Source organism: Gekko japonicus, unplaced genomic scaffold, assembly GCF_001447785.1.
Source record: "Gekko japonicus isolate JY-2015 unplaced genomic scaffold, Gekko_japonicus_V1.1 scaffold1007, whole genome shotgun sequence".
Lineage (NCBI taxonomy): Eukaryota > Metazoa > Chordata > Lepidosauria > Squamata > Gekkonidae > Gekko > Gekko japonicus.
This window is the reverse complement of record NW_015177038.1, coordinates 412,021-434,367: the sequence shown is the minus strand read 5'-3', so window position 1 is coordinate 434,367 and position 22,347 is coordinate 412,021. Positions and strand designations below refer to the sequence as shown.

The 22,347-nt window shown below is 45.3% G+C and overlaps 1 protein-coding gene across 1 annotated transcript; it reads right to left on the bottom strand.

The window, feature by feature from the left end:
* Window positions 1-8,647: 8,647 nt before the first annotated feature.
* LOC107124518 (zinc finger protein 773-like) lies at window positions 8,648-16,380 on the bottom strand. Its single transcript, XM_015427999.1, has 6 exons — window positions 16,313-16,380; window positions 15,081-15,575; window positions 14,183-14,309; window positions 13,363-13,500; window positions 10,585-10,710; window positions 8,648-9,766 (listed from the first exon to the last, which is right to left on the bottom strand). Exons 2-6 carry the CDS (start codon window positions 15,552-15,554, stop codon window positions 8,697-8,699), a joined length of 1,935 nt encoding a protein of 644 aa, XP_015283485.1. The 5' UTR covers window positions 15,555-15,575; window positions 16,313-16,380; the 3' UTR covers window positions 8,648-8,696.
* Between the last annotated feature and the right edge of the window lie 5,967 nt (window positions 16,381-22,347).

Below are 22,347 nucleotides of genomic sequence, written 5' to 3'. Positions count from 1 at the left end.
CAAGTATCATAATTCTACTTGGGCATGGAAAGTGCTGTTAAGTTGTAGCTGAGCTATGGAGACCCCACAGGGTTTTCAAGGCAAGAGAAAAACAGAGGTGGTTTGCCATTGCCTGTCTCTGCGTAGCAACCCTGGACTTCTTTAGTGGTCTTCTGCCCAAATAGAAACGAAGGCTGACCTTGCTTACGTTCTGAGATCTGATGAGACTGGGCTAGCCTGGGCCATCCAGGTCAGGGCACCGCTAATGATTAGTAGTTTTATTAAATATAGCAGGAATAATAAAAGTTTCAAGCCATCCACTTACTTTTCCTGTACACTGGACCCTGGACTCCATGGCATTAGAGTCCACCCTTTGAAGCAGCCATTTTCTACAGGGTAACTAATTTCTGTAGTTTAGAGATCTGTTGTAATTCCAGGACAACTCTACCCCCACGTGAAGGTTAACACCAACTCATAGCACAGCACGTGCATGGTGTCCTTCCTGAGGCGTATCTAACGCTCCCTGCAAATGAGCTGGCTCATGCTGTCAGGAGGTGTAATTGTGTGGGCTTGCATGGAATACTAGCAAGTCCTTTCCACACAGTTGGATGCTACTGAATGGCAAAGATGTCTGGTTTGATTTGAATATCCCCATTTTGATTTGATTTCTCCTCCTTTTTGAGATGAAGGCAGGGCCCTAGATTTTTAGTCTTTCTTTATGCCAGTCTCCCCATTAAAAAAATAATGCACCTCCGTAGTCAGTTCTGGAATACATGAACCATTGGTCTGACTTTTTATAAGGCAGCAGTTATGTATGTTTGAAACACAGCCTGCTTTTAAGAGTGTGTCACATTAGAATGGTTTGGCAGAAGGGAAAGATTTATGTATTTTATTTATTTATTTATTTATTTGGATTTATATCCCACCCTCCCCGAAGGCTCAGGGTGGCTAACAGAGGCATAACGCCAAGTAATAACAATAAAACAGTAAAATACTGACTAAAAATACAGAATAAACAATTAAATAATTAAACAGAGTTCATAAAAACATTTTCGGTGCTCCCCTACTCACTTCCAAATTTTAAAGTCAAGATGGTGTTCTTGATGATATGGCTGCCTAACAGTGCATATCCCCACTGTTGTCCCCTAGGCACGTCCCACTCCCACTGATGGTACCCGCACCGGCGGTGGCAATGTGTGGAAATTATAGGGTGTTGATGGAACAGTGGTGGCAGCGGCTCCTATTCAAAAGCTTGGCAGAAGAGCTCCGTCTTACAGGCCCTGCGTGGAACTGTACAAGATAAGGGAAAGGATACCAAAACCAAACATATGTCTGCAGAACCCGATAACTTTTTTTTTTTACTGCATTCAAAAGGGTAAGTAAAGAACTTGCTAATAAAGAGGAGGCATTGATTCTAAAATCCCACTTTATTAGTGTGTTAATAAGTAACATCTCTTTCTTGTCCTGCGAGGAAATCTGACATGCAACCCCAAGTGTTGGGAAATTCAGCGGTGCCAAAAGGTCTCTCCTTCATAATGAGAAGGGGGAATGTGGTATCATGATTTCACCTCAAGGCCCTTCTCAAGTAAAGATCTGCCTTTCTCTCCCTTATTTGTAGATTGTTGTAGGCAAGTCATTTCTTTAGACCGCTGGGTTTCTCAGCACCATTCATGGGAACGTCAGGTGGGAGATGGGATTTTTCACAGGCGGGCCAGGGCCTCTCTTCCTTCTCCCCTTAAGAGATCGCTCATGCTGGCCAAGGGAGAAAGGGTGTGTTGCTGAGCTAATATCCAGGGTTGTTGGGCTTGTTGGCAAACAAGCACATGAGGGATTGCCTGGGCATTCTCTCGTTCGCCTCACAGTGCAGCTCCTTGGTGCCGAGGGTGCTCATCCTGTCGTAGAGGGCTTGGGAGGGTGCCGCATTGCTGAAGATGTACTGCTGCTGCCCCTCTGGCCACAGCTGGCTCGTCAGAGCACTCTGTTGGGGAGGAGAAATTGTGGCAGTCCACCTGGTCACAGCTGGCTTGCAAGGCCCCGCAGTTACCATGGGCACGTTGAGGCTGTCCACGGTGCCACAGGTGGCTTGGGAAGAGACGTAGTTGCTGAGGAAACACTGCTGCTTCCCATCTTGGCTTGCCAGGAAACAGCGTTGCGCAAACACTGCGTTTTCATTGTCCTTGGCTGGGAGGGGCGCCTTTTCTTGACAAAGCTGCTGCAGTATCTTAGACACAAACACACTGGAAGATTTCTTTGGCTTCTGGACCTTATTTATTCGCCTCCCTGCCCGCTTCCTCCTCTCCTGTTTCCTTTGTTTGCGCTTCTTAGGCAATTTCTGTTTCAGTTTCTTCTGAGGCTGGGCCTTCTTCTTCTTCTGACCTTGGTAAGCAGCCATTTTTTCAGTGCTCTGAGCCTCCTTTCAGCTGTGCGCCTTACTGATGAATGCCTCAGGGCTGGGCCCACCTGTCTTGTCATATAACATCTTGTATTCAAATGAGGGACCACCTCTTTGCCCTGTGATTGGGTGGCTGGGAAAACTCCCCATTTGTGATGTAGCAGAAATCAGAAGCCCAGAGGCTGGTCATAATATTTCTTTGTGTGCTGTTTTCCCCTGTCATATGTAATTCTTTTAGCAGGTCCCAACTAATTGGTAGTTAAGAGCCAACTCCCAATATTTTAGCATCCATTCTGTTGTGGTATCAATGACCTGTTCTCAAAAATCCAGAAATGCTCACATGTTTAATAAAGTTTGGGTCCCCTTAGCCCATACCTGCTTGTTAAATCATCATGCCACTCGACAAAGCTATCATAGTTGCTCCCATTCAGCAAAAAGCTCAGTGTCCTCTGGGAGGCTGTTCCAGTGGAATGGGAGCACAGTTGAAGAAGAATACCCCACCCTTCACTCGGAGTCTCAGAGTGGCTTACAAACTCCTTTCCCTTCCCCTCACCACAACAGACACCCTTTGAGGTAGGTGAGGCTGAGAGAGCTCTGAGAGAAACTGCTCTTTCAAGAACAGCTCTGACAGTACTATGGGTTGCCCAAGGTCATCCAGCAGCTGCAAGTGGAGGAGTGGGGAATCAAACCCGGTTCTCCCAGATTCGAGTCCACACTTAACCACTGCACCAAACTGGCTCTCATGACCCAAATCCAGGTCATGGAGTACCTCACCAAGCTATAAGCTGGTATTTCAAGGAAAAGCCACAAAGAGAAGCTGTTCATGTCTTCCTGTCTTCGTCATGTTTTGATCTTTTGTCTTGATGTTTAGACAAATTTCCTCATTCTCCCAACTACAATAGAGGGATAATCATACTGACCTATATTACAGGGTCCAAAGCAACTTAATCATGTCTTTCTCCCCTCCTCTGCTCTATTCTCCGGACAACACTCCTGTGAGATAGGTTAGGCTGAGACAGTGTTAGCAGGTCCAAGGTCTCCTAGGGCAGTGTGGGGAACTGAACCCACTTGGCCTAGGTCCTAGTCTGCCACTCTAACCACTACACTTTGCTGGCTCTCTCCAACTGTGCCTCTTTGGAACACCTTTATGCGATGGGTGTAAATATGCAAGAAGGGATCTTTCATGGTGAAGTGACTATGCAGGTTTATCCTGTCTGATGCTCATGCCAGTAATTTGAAACAAGAAGCTCCATCTAGGGTTAAAGTCTTCCCAGTCAATGGATGGAGCTTTCAGGCAGAGCTGAGCTCTACTAAAAGATGCAGAAAAGGGCAACCAAAATTATCAAGGAATTGGAACATGTTTCCTATGAGGAAAAGTGCCACTGGATTTAGTGATGGCATCTAGTTTAGGTGGTTTGAATGGAGTTAGAGAAATCTGAAGAGGATAGGTCTATCAATGGCTATTAGCCTTCATGGCTAAACAGAATCTCTGTGTTCAGAGGCAGTGTGACTTTTTTTTTGGGGGGGGCATTTTTTCCTATGCAAAAACTGGACATTTTTAGGAGTACTGGAAAAAAAATTCCTATGCAATATTTTCTTTTCAAATGAGTGAAATGCTTGTAAAGTCAAGGTGGTGAAGGAGAAAAAGTGAAAGAGAAAAGGTCCAGGGCCCAGCCATACTAGAATGCTGAAGCAAGCAGTAATAGAAATATACTAGCCATGCATGCACTTTTAGTACACACAGGTACTGAGTTAGGGTAAGAATATTATTTAAGCCACACCTTACTTAACTAAGAAGTTAAAATAAGTTCATCAGCAATATTTGCTAGCAAATATTTACGCAAGTGAAACAGTTAAGTGTGAGACAAACGTTAGTAGGATTCTGAAAAAGTTTTAAGAAAAAGGCTTCGAAGTCTTGAAAGAGGAAGTGGACGGCATCTGATTGGTTCTCATTTGGTGCAGTACTGAGTTGTTAATCAATAACTGGATAAGCTTCACTTTTCTTTAGTGATGTAATTTGGCTTATATAAGATACAAGTTTTTGCTTTGTTTAGGGGTCAGCATCTTGGATTCCTGTAGAAAGAGATGCTTTCCTTAATCATGAGAAACCAAATGAAGACCAAAGCGTCTAAGAAGGAATTTGCTGTGACTTGCCTGCTTTGAGCCCCTTAGGTCAAACCCAAATGTTCTCTGTCTGTGGGCATGCCACAGACATATACAGCTCTTAAATCCAAGATGCCATTTCTGCACCTAGAAGGATACCTGATCTTCATGAGGGGAGCATGCAGGGCTTTCATCCCTTCTCAACTGTTGCTTGCCTTCTGTTGTCCTTCTGGCCTGACACTCTTCCTTTGTCATTGATCTTTTCACCTCTCCCTCAAATCACCCTGACACATATACCCACTGACTGGGTAACAAGTAGCTTATTGCCCTACCTTGCTGGAAGGGAAAGAAAAGATCAGAAGGAGGTGGGGCAGAAACTGCACCAAAGTCTGAGAGGAAAACTTGAAAAGTTTCATTGAAAACTGAGCTCTCTCTAATCAGTAGCCACAGAAGGAAGAAGATAGCATCTAGTTGGAACTAAGGTACCATAGGGCTCATCAGCTTGCACATTTCTATTTGGTATATTTGCAATTCTGCTTGTTAGAAACATCAGGAGAGGAGAGGAGAGGAGAGGAGAGATTGGATTTATACCCCGCCCTTCACTACCCAAAGGTGTCTCAGAGTGGCTTACAAACTCCTTTCCCTTCCCCTCCCCACAACAGACACCCTGTGAGGTAGGTGGGGCTGAGGGAACTCTTGACAGAAACTGCTCTTTTTCAAAAACAGCTGTGCCAGAACTATGGCTTGCCCAAGGTCATCCAGCCAGTGGAGGAGTCGGGAATCAAACCCGGTTCTCCCAGATTAGAGACCACACACTTAACCACTACACCAAACAACTTTTAAATCCCATAAATATGTCAAATGTTGCAATTTCATATGCTTAGATAAATAATGCATTTATGTTGTTAAAGCAGTAAATTTAGTTTACAATTTATAGGACAGTAAGAATTGAATGGTTCTGACCTGGATGGCCCAGGCTAGCCTGATCTCGCTGGATCCCGGAACCTAAGCAAGGTCCGCCCTGGTTAGTATTTGGATGGGAGACCAGCAAGGAAGTTAAAGGTTGCTATGCAGGAGGAAGCAATGGCAAACCACCTCTGAGCTTCTCAAAACCCTATAAAGTGTCTATAACTCGGCTGCAACTTGACAACACTTTCCACCACCACCAAGTATTGTATATATTTCAATTTTCCCCAAAATTTCTGCTCCCCCCTGGCTTCAAAATTTTTGGAAATTTCACATTTCTAGTTGGGAGGCAACAACAGCTGAAGGCTTCAGCCTCTGAACTCTGCTTGGGAGCCTTCCAGATCATCTAGTTGGGCACTGTGAGCAGGGCTCTAGTCGGGGGGGAGCTCTCAGGTACGGAGCTCCGGAAGAGAACCTCTAGGGGGCGGGGCGGTCACGTGGTGAAGCCCCACCCCCTTCTTTACCCCGCCCTCTGCTTCGATCCTCATTCCGTTTGGGAATGAGGATGAAGCAGGAGGGTAAGTAGCCGGGCCTTCTGACACACTTCCGGTGATGTCAGGGGGTGTGGCCTTCTGTCACTTCCGGTGATGTCAGGGGGCGTGGCATATGCAAATAAGTTATGCTAATGAGTTATGCTAATGAGCTCCGGCAGCTCTTTTTCTACAACAAGACCCCTGACTGTGAGGAACAGGTTACTGGTCTAGAATGATCACCGTTCTAATCCAGCAGGGCTCTTTTTAATTTATTTGGAAATTTCACCTTCCGTTCTCTTCTGTTTTTGTTTTGTTTTGTTTTATTAGTCATCTTGCGAGCTTAACAAAACCTCACAAATTCAGGACAAAAACACAAACACCAACAAGACAAATTAGCAAAGCAATTATGGAGAGAAGAAGCTATAGCAGATCAACCTCCCAATATGCCGCATTCCATCCAATTCCAGAATCAGCCATGTAGCAGAATGACAACCTTTCAGGAATATATAGTCAACAAGACTGTAGTCCTATCTCCAAAACCTGTTGTGGTGACTCTTGGTACCAGCTGTGGAAGAGCAACATTCAAATCCATCCTGCAATATTCATGCTGTTTTTCAGAAAGTCGTTTTCATCCACTCAGACTCCACTTTTCATGGCGGAACGTGAGGATAAATAAATAGGAAATGGGAAGCAGTCCATGTGCTAAAAAGTGTCATGGTAATAACAAATAATGGGAGTAACCAGACTAACTCACACAGCAGTGGGGGAAAACAACCCTCGGTTTCATGAGCAGATTTCAGGAGGATGTTTTGTGGCAGGGCCTAAAATACTGCATCAGACTCGGCTTGGTTACATCTGGTCATCAGGCTTTGTAGACCACATATGTTTAAAGCAAGATTTATGAAGCTTTACAAACTGATGGCTTACAATCTCCTTTCCCTCCCCACAACAGACATTCTGTGAGGAAGGTGGGGCTGAGAGAGCTCTTTCAAGAACTGCTCTTGACAGAACAGCTCTGAGAGAGCCATGACTGACCCAAGGTCACACCAGCAGCTGCTTGTGGAGGAGTGCAAGAATCAAACTCGGTTCTCCCAGATTAGAGTCTGCGCTTCTAACCACTACACTAAACTGACTCTCCCCGTGCCTCTTTGCCCTTTCTTGAGCTCAGTTTCACTCCCAGGACTGGAGGAAATGGATGCGCCTTTTTGAATCAGGATGAGATCCTACTTATCAAGAAGAAAGCACTGCTTTGCCAGACACTAGCATGACCCTGGCTGGCTGTCGGGTTGCAGACCATTTCAAGGGGAGCTGGTTGCTGGTCTACTGAATTTGCCTCAACCAGCCAAGGATCTGAAGCCTACCTAGCTTAGCATTGGCAACACGGACTTGCAGCAGCAGCTTTCCAGAGTCTCAGGCAGAGAAGAGTCTGCATCGGCTGCCTGAGATCTTTTAAACAGAAGGTATCACAGACTGAACTGGGGAATTTTTTGCATGCAAAGGATGGGCGATTCTGCATCTGGCATTCCCTCCACATTTTCTCAACGCCGAGGAAAAGGTGCAGCTCAAAACCACATTCAGATACCCCCCAGAGCAACGCCATATTGACTGCAAAGTCACCCCTGAATGGCCATAAATCTATGCAGAGGGTACCATAAAACCCGATGATCGAAGAAAGTGAAAGCGGCATGCAGTGTGGAGGGGAAATTCTGTTCCAAGGTGGGCTTGGTAAAACAACGGAGGGAAAAGCCAATGCAGAATCACCCGATGCGAACCACAGCCCTTCCACAGCAGACTTCAGTGTAAAATAGAACATCCCCTATGGTGACAGCTATTCACAGTCATGCACAAAAAAGAATGGTGTATGTACTATTTAGTCGCTAGAACACCCTACCCCACCCACCCATAGATAATCTGTTAAACATCTGAACCCCAGTTGGATTCACTGCTAACTAATCAAATGCAGAATTGCAAGAAAGTGGGTGTTTCCCACAAGGGGACAGGTTTGTGTGGTTTCCCTGTTGCTGCTGAGGCTGCCAATACAACACAGCAGCAACGGGGCTTCCATGTGGCAAGCTTCCCTAACCCACTCCCCCATCAGAGGCCATCCTCCTCCCCATACCATGAGGGTTTTTTGTTGTTGTTGTTGTTACCTTTTGAATATCATTATAATGATCTGTGTATCCAATTCTCTGAATTCTCAGCTTTCATTTTTTAAATATCGTTGCTTAGATATAAGGGGAAAGGCATATTTCTGCAAGGACGGGGACTAGAAACTTTTAAAAAATGCAAGCTAAAAATTCAGAGACCCTTATATGCATGCTGTTATAAGATTACAGCGATTCAATTGCCAATTAAAAAAAATGGTGGTGGGGATTGGGAAAGGGCTGCTCGTGTAGGCAGGACTGGGAAAACTCAAACTTTCGTACCCACGTGGCGGCCATCCAGGCTTTGCTGCAGTCTTGCAGCAAAGGAGGTTTGGGAAAGGTCATGGAAACCTGGAAGGTGCAGCATTGTGCCCCAGTACTCTGGGGATGTATGTAAGCACCTGCTTCCCTTCGCATTGAAGCGGAGACAGATAACCTGTGTGGAAAAGTTCCATATTTCTCACTGATTTTGCTTTTCTGGTGCTTTTTCCTAGCTGTGTGGGTTATTAAGATCCAAAGCATTTTTTCTATGCACCTGGGAGCACCTATAGTGTTTCTTTTGAGAATGTAATCACATTGCAAAACAACAACAACAACAACAAAACCCTATGTATTTTCCCCTGTGTGTACCTAGGTGTTCTATAGCACATGAATTCTCTGGTGTCTGTTTTGCTGGGAGCCATCTCTGAACTTTTCCCCACACATGGAGCATTCATAAGGTTTTCCGTCTGTGTGGATTCTCTGATGCTTGTTCTTCTGAGAAACATCACGGAACCTTTTCTCACAGATGGGGCACACAAAAGGTTTTTCTCCTGTGTGGATTCTCTCATGCTTGTTAAGATCTGATCTATTGGTGAAGTTTTTCCCACACTCAGAGCACATGTAGTCTTTCTCCCCTGAGTGAGTAACCTGGTGTTTAATAAGATCAGAGCTGCAGGTGAATGTTTTCTTGCAGGAGAGGCATTTGTAGGGTTTTTCTGTGTGGATTCTCTCGTGCTTGTTAAGATCTGATCTATTGGCAAAGTTTTTCCCGCACTCAGAGCACATGTAGTCTTTCTCCCCTGAGTGAGTAACCTGGTGCTTAATAAGATCAGAGCTGCAGGTGAAAGTTTTCTTGCAGGAGAGGCATTTGTAGGGTTTTTCTCCCGCATGGATTCTTCGGTGCTTATTCAGGCACGATTTCACACGGAACCTCTTCCCGCATCCTTCGCATTCGTAGGGTTTCTCTCCGGTGTGGATCCTGTAGTGTCCGTGGAGGTGAGATTTGATGCTGAAACGCCTCCCACAGTCAGGACAGCCATAAGGCTTCTCTCCCGTATGGACTCGCAAATGGACATTGAGGTTGGACTGCTGATCAAAACGTTTCCCGCATTCAGCACATGAATACGGCTTCTCCCCCGTATGGATTCTCTGGTGTTTAATCAGGTTAGCACGCCGATCAAAACTTTTCCCGCAAACAGAGCAGGGATAATTTCTTTTGGACACTCTTAACTGGGGCAAGCCTTTTGTGAAATTTCCTTCCTTAGGAGCTGAATATCCTTGCGTGAGCTCTGGCAGTATTCCCTGATGTCCTACTGACTTCATCTCGATTGCTTTGGACAGCTTCGGCTCAAAGAATAAATCCCACCACAAGGTTTCAGGCGGTTGCTCTACTGTTGCATCTCCCTGCTGAGGATTCTTACACACATCGATACTTTCTGACTCATCGCCTGCAGGAATAAAGAAAATCCCATTGCGAATTGATCAGAGAGTGGGAGAAGACAAAAGTGACAGGAACTGCAAAGAGGAAACAGAGCAATGATTGAGGGAAGGAAATTGATCTGCCGATATAAAGGCAGCTAACTAACAGCGTATACGCCACAAGCAGCCCTGGCTTCAAGACTCTATGGCACTGACAGAATGAGGAAGGACTGCAAGCCTGACTTAGACTTAGAGCAAAGCTTTAAAAACTGTGTTCTTTGGAAACTCAGCAGTGGTTCTCTAATGGGGAGATCTGCAATGGCCGATGACCTCCAGTGAAAGATGGTTTTCCACTGCTGATCTTTCTCTGCATTGGTGACCCACAAAGTTGAGTTCATGGGCAATTCTGGAATTTTAAGAACTGGTACTGGGTGCAATCACAAAATAGCCAGCAGGTTCTAAGCCAAGTGTTGTTTTATGATGGAGGGAGCTGTTTCCAAATGGGTGCTTCCTCCAGACAAAAAGGTAATACCTAACAGGCTCTTCTGGAGTAGCTCCTCCTCCAATAATGTGGAGGAAGCAAGGGCTGGGTCTACTGGTTTGGAGATGAAGGAAGGGAAAGCCCTGAATCACTTCAGCAAGCACTACAGTGGGAATGTAGCGGTTCTAGTCGCAATAGAATGCTGAGTGTATCAAAGGGGCACTCCGTAGAATACTTCAGGCTGCTGGTTCTTCTCACATATGGGAAGGAAGAAAGCAAGGAGAGATTCATGCTAGTTGTGGTTCAGCTGTTTGCCCCCCCTCCCAGAATACTCCCCTGTACCTGTTCAACATAGGCTTAGTTCACCTGAGCAAGAGTCTCTTTGGCAATTCTCCTCATTCAGCATCTGAATCTCTTTCTCTTGTCGCATCTGGAACATCCAGTCATATTCATGGGGAGAGGAAATCTTGTCTAGTTTGGGAGATGGCAATTCTGGATCATGGAAAACAAGCAAGATCAGAGGAAGGATGCAGAAAACATTTATGATAAACAAGAGCATTCAAACTGCCACTGTGGATCTAACAAAAAGTCTCGCTCATCCAGCCTTTTGTCTCCTGCAGCGGCTGGCCAGATGTTTCTTCCAGCCACAAATGGACCACAGTGACTCAACCAAGGTTGCACCCCACCAATGTTCATTGTGCAAAATTGATTGTAGTCCAATTACAGTCCACGAATGTGCCTCTTCTTCTTCTTGTTTCTTTATTTAACGTCATGCAGTGCTGCTGCTGCTTCCAACAATTGCCATGCAACTACAGATTTCCCGGGTAAACAATCTGTTTCCCTCAATGCTTCGTCAGGTCGCTTGGCTGTCTTTAATTAACCTCCATCTCTGTGCTAAGGGGAAATGTGCAAAAGAAATGTGAATATGGTCTATAAACCAGCTAGAGGAGCAAATGACTTCTGGGAACTTTCTTTAAACTACCTTATCGTCAAAGGAAAATAACATAGTGTAAAAAATGAGCTTGCTTTCTACTGAAGCAGACCATTGCTTCTCTCTTCCTCTGACTGCAGTAGTTCTCCAGGGCCTCAAGTAGAGGTTTTTCCACATCACTTCAATGTTTTAACCAGAGATGCTAGGAATTAAACCCGAGACCATGCAAAACAGATGTTTTACCACTGAGCCTTTCTCATTGCCTACTGTGGGACAGGGCAAAGGCAGGAGACATATATAACCTTTTGCTTTCTTGAACTGAATCACTTCAGGAAATGGATGAGCTTGGACCAATCCTGTCTTTCAGATGACGCTACCTTGTAGGGTCATTGTAAGGATGAAATGGAAAAAGGGAAAATGGTGTAAGCCACCCTGAGGAAGGGCAAGATAAAAACGAGATACATAATGAAGTTGATGTTGCCACCTGCCCACAGCAATTTAAAACAGCCCAAGTGCCTTGGGTGTGACTAGTAAGTTGTATTGGAAAGCACTGATAATTTGTGATAACATTGTGGTCTCTTTTATCTTTCCCTGCTCTGTTCTTTGCTAGAATCATTTGAGAACACATTAGTGTATCTTAAACTTTTAATAGCTAAGGTACTTTGTTCAAAAAAATAGGAGTGACATTTAACTCTTACATCTCAAAGTAGTTTACTTTTATCATATGAAAGTGCAAGAATCATTTGCCTCTAGTTTCTGTGCAAGTCAGTGTTCTATCTGAGTGCACCTCTTGATTGACAGGAGGCTATCCTATTGCAGGGATTCATGCAGAGATGCAACAAGCAACCTCCAATTAAAAAGCCATCATTTATTTAGAAAATGTATATGTTGCCTTTTAGGATTGACTCAGTCCTAAAAGAAATCAACCCTGACTGTTCCCTGGAAGGCCAGATAATGAAACTGAAGCTCAAATACTTTGACCACCAAATGAGAAGGGAGCATTCACTGGAGAAGACCCTGATGCTGGGAAAGATTGAAGGTCAAAGAAGACGGGGACGGCAAAGGATGAGATTGTTAAACAGTGTCATAGATGCAACGAACATGAAATTGAGCAAACTTCAGAGGATGGTGGAAGACAGGAAGGCCTGGCGTAATCTTGTCCATGGGGTCGCGAAGAGTCAGACTCAACTGTGCGACTGAACAACAAAAATATGTTGCCTCTCCAGAGCCCTGCTTCAAGTGGCTTAAAACTAATTTTAAAAATGAAGGCAGCAAACCCAGAGTGGGAAATCATGTAGAGACACAGTGTCGTTCCTTTCAGTGGATGTTCTTCTTTCACAAGATACTTTCATTATTCAGACACTCCTCGCTTCCTGTTCCTGGTCATTTTGGGGGAATTACTGGAATAAATGATGATAGTACTAACAAAGCATAGCCTAGACCTGTTCCTTCCAGTCTTGGGGAACATGGAAAGGAAGTGGAAACAATATATGTCCCAATTGTATTTCGGTTTCATGGATTATTCCTAGAAAAGGGGGCAGAATGTTGGTTACGCATGGGGGATAACACGGCTGGTATCATTATAAACATCCGTCCTCATTCTAGCTGAATCTAATCAATAAAGCATGCCCACCACAAAGAGCACAATCACATCTCATTCTTACTGGATTTCCATGTCAATCCTATGCAGAGGTACTCCAATCTAAGCTCATTAAAACCAACGGGCTTAGACTGTTCTGTATGGGATTGCACTGCTAATTGGCTCCCAATTCATTTCTGGGTTCAATTCAAGAAGTTGATTGTGATCTTTAAAGCCCTATTAGTCTGGTCCAAGCTACTAGGACTACCTGCTCTCATAGGAACCTCCCCAGTTGTCTAGGCTTAGGTCATCCCCCAAGGGTGTGATGTATGTTAAACTTCATCCTGTATAGATGGCTGTCAAAGGACAGGACCATTTTGAGGGTAGCCCCTAGATTATAATGCTCCTTTCCTAGGGAACAAAGTTCAAGTCTTTGTTTTCCTAGGGAAAGCCCATCTGTCTTTTTTCTTCCTGTCTTTCAGGACATGTGTTAAATGCTGCTGAATTATTATTTTTTAATCTTGCTATTGTGATGTATGATTTTATTGGTTTTATGTTCGATTGCACTGAACGTGTAGCTGCCTATAGGTGGAGTATTAATGCCTGAAATCAATAAATGGAGAAAGGCACTCACCAAACTCAGTTACATTGTCGCTCCTTGTAACACCTTTGCAAGTGATTTCCTTTTTATTTGGCTTTTGGAGGTTCATGATGTGTGATTCTTCCATACACTCAGGATGGAGAACTGGATCAGATGTTGCAATCAGTTGCTCTGGGACGAGGAAAGAGATGGCAGGGAATGATAGATTTATGGAACAGCCATCTAAACTCAGCATTAAAGTCAGTTCAGTGCAAGTTTATATTCAGTGCTGGCATAGAAAATCAGCAAGCAAGGTAAAGAAATCTAACAAATCGATCATTTTACTTTCTAGATGATGGGCATATCCATAGCTCCCAAGGATATCTGTTGTTTTCACGTAGCCCACCCTTGTTTCCCTCTATGATCCTATAGTTTGAACCACTTGTGTGTATACCCATACCATACGCTGAACCCAGTCCTCATTTTGTTGGGTAATGATTCACAGCCACAGCCAGTGTTCCCTCTAAGCTGAGTTAGTGTGAGTTAGCTCACAGTTTTTTAGCAGCCAGCTCACACATTTTTGTCTTGGCTTAGGAAGGATAGCTCCAGAGCAAACTAATTTTATGCAGCAGCCAAACTACCTGCTCACAACTTTAGGGCCAGTAGCTCACAAAGTAGAATTTCTGCTCACAGGACTCCACAGCTAAGAGGGAACATTGGCCACAGCAATTTTGAATTATCACAAGTCAACCCAAGCTCCCAGTTGTGCGACTGGCATAGCCTGTAGCAGCATGAGGGAAATGCAGCATGGACCACAGCTGCTAGGCACTCAAAGCATCATGTGAACAGGTGCTACCATGAAAGGGATCCTTACCCAGTGAAGCCATGTTCTCAGAATTCTCCTGCATGACGCTGTAATACAAATACCTTTGCTCCTCATCCAAAAGGTCCCACTCCTCTTGGGTGAAATAGACAGCCACTTCCTGAAAAGCCACAGGCCACTAGTAAAGAAAGCAAGCACATTATATATTTGACCCTGTTATTGTTATTGTTATTATTATTAGCAGCAGCCTAATAGCTCAGACTAGCCCACCCTGGTCATAGCTTGGAAGCTAAGCAGGGTCTGCCATAGTTAGTACTAGGATGGGAGACCACCAAGGAAGACTGTATGGAGGAAGGCAATGGCAAACCCACCTCTGAACAAATAATAATAATAATAATATAATAATATAAATATACTATAGTGGGTGCTATGATGTCTTTATCTTAGTTCAATGGATTGCAACATATGCATCAGGCCTCTCTGTTGAGCAGGAACACTTGCCAAAGGAATGGCTGCTTACTGTCTTCTCTTCTTGTATATGCCCTGACTGAGATAAGAGGAAGATTGCCAGCTTCCTAATCCATGCATACGTAGGTGGTTCTGGGTGTAATGCTGAGCAAGTCTACTCCAAAGTTCCATATTCTTCAATAGGGTAAGGTGGGTAAAGATGACTCCCCTAGGATGACACCTAACTGGAGGAGATGGACAGAATAGGATAGACATAAAATCTAGCCAAGGAAGGTGCAGGGTGAAACAAGACAGGAAGAACAACTTAACAACTGTAAAGAGTGGGCAGTGCCCAGCTGTTAACCCCTATAGGGAGTGAGGAAACCCCAGTCTTTATTCAAGCCTAGGGGAGAGATCCGTCGTGTGCGAGTGCTTTGCTTTCCTAGGGTCTGAGAACACCAGCACAAAATATGCAGATGTGACCTTCTCTTTCAGACAATACCTGCTGCCCCAGGTAGGCCTCAGCCAGCCGAGCTGCCTCCTCACTGCTTCTTGGTTCCTTGGCTCTCACCCAGGTCTGCATTCCCCACGGCAGCACTTCCAGAAATTGCTCCAGGACGATCATATCCACAATCTGTCCTTTGGTGCGATCCTGCGGCCGTAGCCACCTCTGGGCTGCCTCATCCAGCCGGGACAGAGTCTGCCAGGGAGTTTCTCCCACAGGAACGGTTCCCAAGCGAAACCTCTGTCTGTTACTTTCTTCGATGTCTTTGGGCACAGCGACGATGACCTCGGGGGGTGTGTCAACTGGATCTTCTTTTAGGGAGCAACAGGCTTCTGGAGCCTTCCTGGAGACTGAAGAAAACAAGGAGGGCATCCACCCCATTCCAGTCCAGGTGCCAAAGAGATCCGTCGGGTCAAAATATCCAGTTTCTTCTGCTTGTTTCTGTGAAAGCGGAAACGTCTGGGAAGCCATTCTGTAAGGGAACTCTACAGCCTGTGGGATAGAAGCAAAATGAGACAATATCATTGTCATAGTCTTCTGCCCTGGAACCCAGAGCAGCATAAATGGCCCTCCCTCCCTACCACTTTAGCCTCACAACAACCCTGACTGCCCCCAGTGACTGCTTGAACTTGGGTTTCTCCACTGTATTCTCAGAGTCTAAGTTCTACACTGCTCTCAGTGATGTTTCACCACAAGCTTTAGTCTGAAATGTGACTAACATCTACATGACATACAAGAGACAGGGTTGTCACTTAAGTGCTCCTGACCTGTGTTCCCTCTGAGTTATTGTGAGCTAGCTCACAGCTTTTTAGCCTCCAGCTCACAGTTTTTTGCCTTCTCTCAGGGAAGGATGGCTCCAGAGCAAACTAATTTATGCAGTAGCCAAATAGCTCACTCACAACTTTAATGCCAGTAGCTCACAGAGCAGAATTTTTGCTCACAAGACTCTGCAGCTTAGAGGGAGCATTGCTCCTGACTTCTTAAGGCTAAAAATACAAGGAATAACAAACAGATTCGAGATGGGAGTGAAGGCGCTCTTAAAACGCTCTTTCCTTTCCTTCATGTTCTATGGCAGCATCCTGGACAAAGCGTTATCATCACTGAACTCTGCTTCATATTAAGGTCCTAGTTTCCCACAGGAGGAGCCTGAACAAAAGACAGCAACAGTTCCAAGTCCTGTTATAGCCTTCTCCTGTCTTATGCGCCTTCTTTTGATCTTGCACACACACCTCTGAAATAAAAGTGGAGCAGCGGAAAGGGAAGGCAGAGGTGGGCACAGAAAGATGGGAGAGGGGAAATGTTGTTGTTGTCGCCCCCCCCCCCCCCCCCCCGCGCAATCCTTTGCTGGAGAGCTTTTCACTGCAGGCGTGTATCTGGGTGGTTAAGGGTTAATTGCTCCAAGCAGCCGGAGAGGAAGGATGCAGGAGACGGTCTTCGCTGGAAACCGAAGCAACGAAAAGGGGGGGGGAGAGGGTTTTCCCGGCCGAGGCCTCATTGCAACCCAAACGTCAGAGACAGATGAAGGTGCAGCGACCTCGGTCTAACCCGGAAAAAAAGACCCTGTTGTCTGGAGCAAAGAGAGAGAAGTCGGCACCTTCTTCTCTTCTAGTGAAAGCCGGAGCCCTCTGGTGGGCAACCAGAAAACGCTTTTTCCCTGACTGGAATCCTTTCCTCTGTCAGCCGCACATCCCTCTGCCTTTGAACGTCTGAGCCCCTGAACAGACGTTATTTGATCCAAATCATATACGCTTAGCAACTTTTTAAAGGTTTCTATTTGCTTTACTAGCCCCATCCCAATTGGACGTGTCAGCACAGTTTAAACATGACTCTTGACCAATGCTCCCTCTAAGCCGTGGAGTCCTGTGAGCAAAAATTCTACTCTGTGAGCTACTGGCATTAAAGTTGTGAGGGAGCGATTTGGCTGCTGCACAAATTAGTTTGCTCTGGAGCCATCCTTCCTGAGCAGAGTCAAAAATCTGTGAACTGGAGGCTAAAAAACTGTGAGCCAGCTCAACCTAACTCAGTTTAGAGGGAACACTGGTTGGAAGCAATGCTCCCTCTAAGCTGTGGAGTCTTGTGAGCAAAAATTCTACTCTGTGAACTACTGGCATTAAAGTTGTGAGCGAGCGATTTGGGTACTGCCTAAATTCGTTTGCTCTGGAGCCATCCTTCCTGAGAGAAGACAAAAATAGGTGAGCTGGAGGCTAAAAAACTGTGAGCCAGCTCACACTAACTCAGCTTATAGGGAACACTGCTCCTGACTGGGTTCAGTGTATGGTACTGGTATACACACATATAAATATGAAGTGTACATCCCTTAGGCAGGCAGATCAATTTCTACTTAAAGTTACAAACAAAAGAAAGGCTGGGATGAGAAAGGTGTTGCAAAGAGCAGTCAGTTTAGAACAAGAGCCAAACAACAAGTGATCTATCCACTCCGAGTGACTGAGGACCACTTCCAACAGCTGGTAGTACTAGTCAGGTAAAGAATTAACATAAAATCAGACCAGATCAAAGAAAGTACAGGGTGAATCATGATGAGCACACCCAGTTAGAAAAACAGAGACCATGTAAAGGTATAGCTAAATGAAAATACATTTCTAAGGGGTGGATATGCTAGCTAAGATATAGGGTTGCCAACTCCAGGTTGGGATATGCTTGGAGGTTTGTGGTGGAACCTGGGGATGGAGGGATTTAGGGAGGGGAGAATGTTCAGTGGGGTATATTGACTTAGGGTCCACCCTGCAAAGCAGCCATTTTCTTCAGGGGAACTTATCTCTGTAGTCTAGAGATCAGTTTAATTCCAGGAGAGCTCCTGGCCTCCCCTGGAGGATGGTAATTAGGTTAGGGGAAGGCACTGTTCAGTGCAATGATGCTACTTCTAGGGCAACCTGGAAGTAATATCATTGTGCTGGGAGTGTTGGATGAATGCTAAGACAACATGCCTGGCATTATATCACTTGAGGAGCACATAGGAAATGGCAGCATTGCACTGGGCAATGACAAGCACCTCCCCACACCATAGGTCTCTGCCTCCCCCATCTCTCACTGGTTGCCAAGCCATGCCTGGAAATCCTAGTTGCCAACCACTAGGTGTGGGCTAGAAATCTCCTTGAATGCTGTATTTTGGGGCTGACAGTGAAATATTTTGGTCCCGAATGAGGGGTTCTTAATCTATTCGTCACACTGAGACAGTGAAAAATTTCTAATTTCAGTGGCAGGAAAAGAACTGGGACGATATCTGGGCTTCGCCTGCAAACACATCTAGCATTTATAATATTCTATTACAATATTTTAAACTCATTTCGAGGTGGTACATGACCCCTCAACAATTACACAGGATAAACACAAACAATAGTCCATTGTGTTGGAAAAAATGTGGACATGTAAGATCTTACCTTCATTGCTGGTGGAGTTGTCGTCGGATTCTTCAGTTCTGGGAAGAAATCACAAAACAAATTAACGAAATTACAGCTCAGAACATCACTTTTAGGTCAGAAATCTTACTATTGAATCACTGGGATGAATCAATCACTGATAGGAAGAAAGACCTAACCGCTAGACTTCTTGCAACAGCATCTTTAGCCATTGCCTCCTGTTGGAAATCCCCAGTACCACCTACGCTCACTGCCTGATATAAGATACGGGAGCAAAAATCTCAGACAAGTTAAATAGAACAAAAACAGGTGCAACATCTATATATCTAACACTGAAGTCGCCCCCTGGTGTGCGGATACCTAAATCCGCGCACCGGGGGCAGCTGGGGGGATTGAGAGTTTTGTGCACACCTGGGGCCCGCGGATACCTATTAAAAGTTTGAAAAAATATCGGGGGGATACTTAAATCCCCCCCAAAAGTAAAACTGCGTTCTGTGCGCATGCGTACTTACTGAGCCACGGGAAAAGCCGCGGGAAAAGCCGCGGGAAAAGCAGCAGCACCCGTCCATGTCGCCACAGGAACCGTCCCCAGGCCTGCCGCCATTCTCCCCCCCCCACAGCTGAAGTCCTGTATCGTTCGGGGTGAGTCCCCCGGGGTCCCCCGGGGATGTTGGCAATGTGGGGAGCGGGAGAGATTGCCAAGTTGGCAAAGTTTGCCGGGCTCCGCTCTCCCCCACCTCCTGCGGATGGGCAGACGGCAAGGAGGAGCCCCGAGAGATTTGTGCTCCCTCATCCTTCCTTATCCGGCTCCCCCTCCCCGGGGGGAGGGGGTGGAAGCGGCTTCCCTCCACAGCTGAATGGCCTCGGTGTGTCTCCGCCCTTCTGCGGCCGAGGGCTTTAAAAGGACTGGGAGTCGCACGGAGCAGCATTACGCGGACGCTTTGCCTTTAAAGAGGCTTCCTCCCTCCTCCTTTCCTCCCCGCTCCCGGTGTTGTCTCGGTGATAGCGGGGCCCGCCCCCAATTGGTGCTGCGGAGGTCGAGGAAAGTGCAGAAGGGCGAGGGGGCGGCTGAAGGGACATAGCGGGACAGCCCCGGCACGGAGGACTTCTTGCCCTCCTTCCGAGCAAAAAGTCAGTGCCTGGGACTGCAAAGGCAGCGTCACCCACGGGCTCTCTTGGGGCCCCCGTCGACCTCACTTGCTGGGACCGGGCTCCAGCAACATTTTGTTGCGGGTCCCCTCTTGTATTACTCTAAATCTGACTCAGTTTGGTTCCCAATTATAATGTACTGGGTTCAGACGCGTTAGCAAGTGATCAGCTCATATTTATTAGTGAAACTCTGCTCTATTAGAGACAAACTAGCCGGGTTCGAACCCTGCTTTTATCTGTGCAGCACACAACACCCCCCCACTCCTGTGATTGGCTATTTACAGTGTAAGAGTCCGTCATAGGTCAACCTTAGGATCCAGGCAAACCTATTGGTCCGCACTAGTATCCGAGTCGGCTATTGTTCTAAATCCTGAAGGTGCGCTAGACCGCATGGCTTCCTAACGCTACATGTCCAGACATGTCCGTATCAATACATAACACAAATATTTTCTTTCTTGATAGCAAATGATATGCTTCCATCTAATCCATGCTACCACAAATGGTTGACACTATGAATTTACTTCTAAATGTTAGTGGGTTTGCCAATGTCCTATATTAATTACTCTCACAGGGTTCTAAAAATCAATAGGCTTCGTATCATCAACATTACTAAGTCTACTCTGCATATTCAAGTGAGGATTTATCTTTTGAAATACTTAGCATCGTGAAACTAAATTTACTGATAAAATTGTAAAGCAGTACACGTATTTTATGTTGTTATAAATTGAATAAAAATATATATTTTTAAAAAATCTGTTCTGAGTTTCCTTTCCTCTTGTCCCTTCATTAGCTGAAAGAATTCTGTAATGTGAAGACCCTTCATTTGTTTTGGCTTTCTGAGATATTAGCTGCAGCCAGTGCTCTTTTTGTAGAAAAAGCCCAGCAGGAACTCATTAGCATAACAGGCCACACCCAACACCAGAAAGTAATTAGCATATTAGGCCACACCCCTGCCAGCACAGCTCATTAACACATTAGGATGCACCCCCATGTTACCAGAAGTGTGGTCATCCAGCCACACCCACCTTTTGCTTCATATTCTGTTTACCTTGGTTGTTGTCAAAACCCAGGACTTTTTTGTAGCAGGAACTCCTTTGCATGTTAGGCCACACACCCCTAAAGTAGCCAATCCTAATGAGTTTCTTCTGTTGGGTGTGGCCTATTATGCTAATGAGTTCCCGCTGGGCATGGCCAACTTGGGAGCCAGCCGTAACTCCGTTCTTGTGCGTTCCTGCCCCAAAATAGCCCTGGCTGCAGCAATATGAAATATGTGTTTCCGGCATATGTTAATGGACAAATTATACTATGTGTGGATTTTTTTTAAATCTCAGAAGCTAAGCAGGGTTGGTACTTGGAAGGGAGACCACCAAGGAAGACTCTGCAGAGGAAGGCAATGGCAAACCACCTATGCCTTTTGTTTGCCTTGAAAGCCCTTTGCTGGGGTCACCATAAGTCAGCTGCAACCTGACAACACTTTACGCATGCAAAAAACAAAATATGAATTGTATTAGACTAACTGTTCTATGGCTGGTAATGAAGGTCATTGCAATAGGTGCTGTGAAACTCCCAGGGAAATGTCCATAAAATGGCAACCAAAAGTCCCTAGGTTCTTAGAATTCAATATCATACAATGATTAAAAATGTAGACTGTATGATGTTTTTGAAGAACGTCTAAAATAGTTTGGATAGAGTGCCATTCCCCAAAGAAACAATGAGTAAAGGTTCACTTCTTAATTTATTCAACTCTTGGCTTTTGAGAGTATTTAAGTTTGAAAAGATCATCTCCCCAGGGAATTACAGAGGGAACAAACTCAAACTCTGATGCAATTATCTCCTATTACACTTTGGGGCATGTTTGTTTATTTGTTTTTCACCAAAGCATTGCTTTAACAAATTGGAAGTAAAGTATCCTGGGTATATATTACCTATTTGTGACTAGAGACCTATTATAGCTGAGGCCTCTGATAAGTTATCTTGGTAATACCATGCACTGGATAAGAAAATTAATATAATTTTATGCATGAGAAAACTGAGGATTGTACAGGAGAGATTTTAAAATTCCTTATTATTTCCTTGGCATTTGAATGGCAGATGTTCTCCCAACGTATGCGGTGATCCCATATGCTGTAATCCCATGCTAATGTGGGAATTCATGTGGTTGCCTTGAAGGGGCTTACCTCATTTCTTCAGGGTCAGGGACAGAGGGTAGCGCTACCTTCTGTCCCTGACCCTGGAGAAATCAGGTAAGCCACTTCAAGGCCACCCCTCTTTGTATGTGGGGCCCCTCAGGGGGCAATCCTCTCTTCAGTGTTGTTCAGCATCTATATGTGCCCCCTCTCCCTGTTGCACGGTGCGCGTAGGACAGCCTGCCTGCCTCTGCCAGCAGTAGCCAGCCACCAGGACTTTTCCAGCCACTCCAGCACTCACCAGCACTCACTGCAGAGTAAGTTCTGTATAGCACCACACCAAGACAGTCCTGTGGTAAACTATATACAGATTTATTTACAATATTTACAGTCCACTGACAAAGTGCTCCGCCAATCACCATAACAAGAGAAGAGAATTTACAGAGCAGTACTTGTCCAGTTATATACATACAGCGTCCAATCAGCTAAGTGCTGACTCATTGTCACTGACCTCATCCCTTATCAGGTCTCAACCGGTCAGGATCTGTTACCAGCAGCTTGCCTGCTGACACATAGATCACCATGATCTGACAGCTGGATATTAACATCCGA

Excerpts from the sequence above, each read along its gene's own strand:
- LOC107124518 (XM_015427999.1), bottom strand. The coding sequence starts at position 15,554 with ATGGCTTCCCAGACGTTTCCGCTTTCACAGAAACAAGCAGAAGAAACT. Across the intron at positions 14,310-15,080 it reads AGGCCTACCTGGGGCAGCAG|TGGCCTGTGGCTTTTCAGGA; the intron begins GTATTGTCTGAA and ends TTTCTTTACTAG. Across the intron at positions 13,501-14,182 it reads TGAGAACATGGCTTCACTGG|AGCAACTGATTGCAACATCT; the intron begins GTAAGGATCCCT and ends TCCTCGTCCCAG.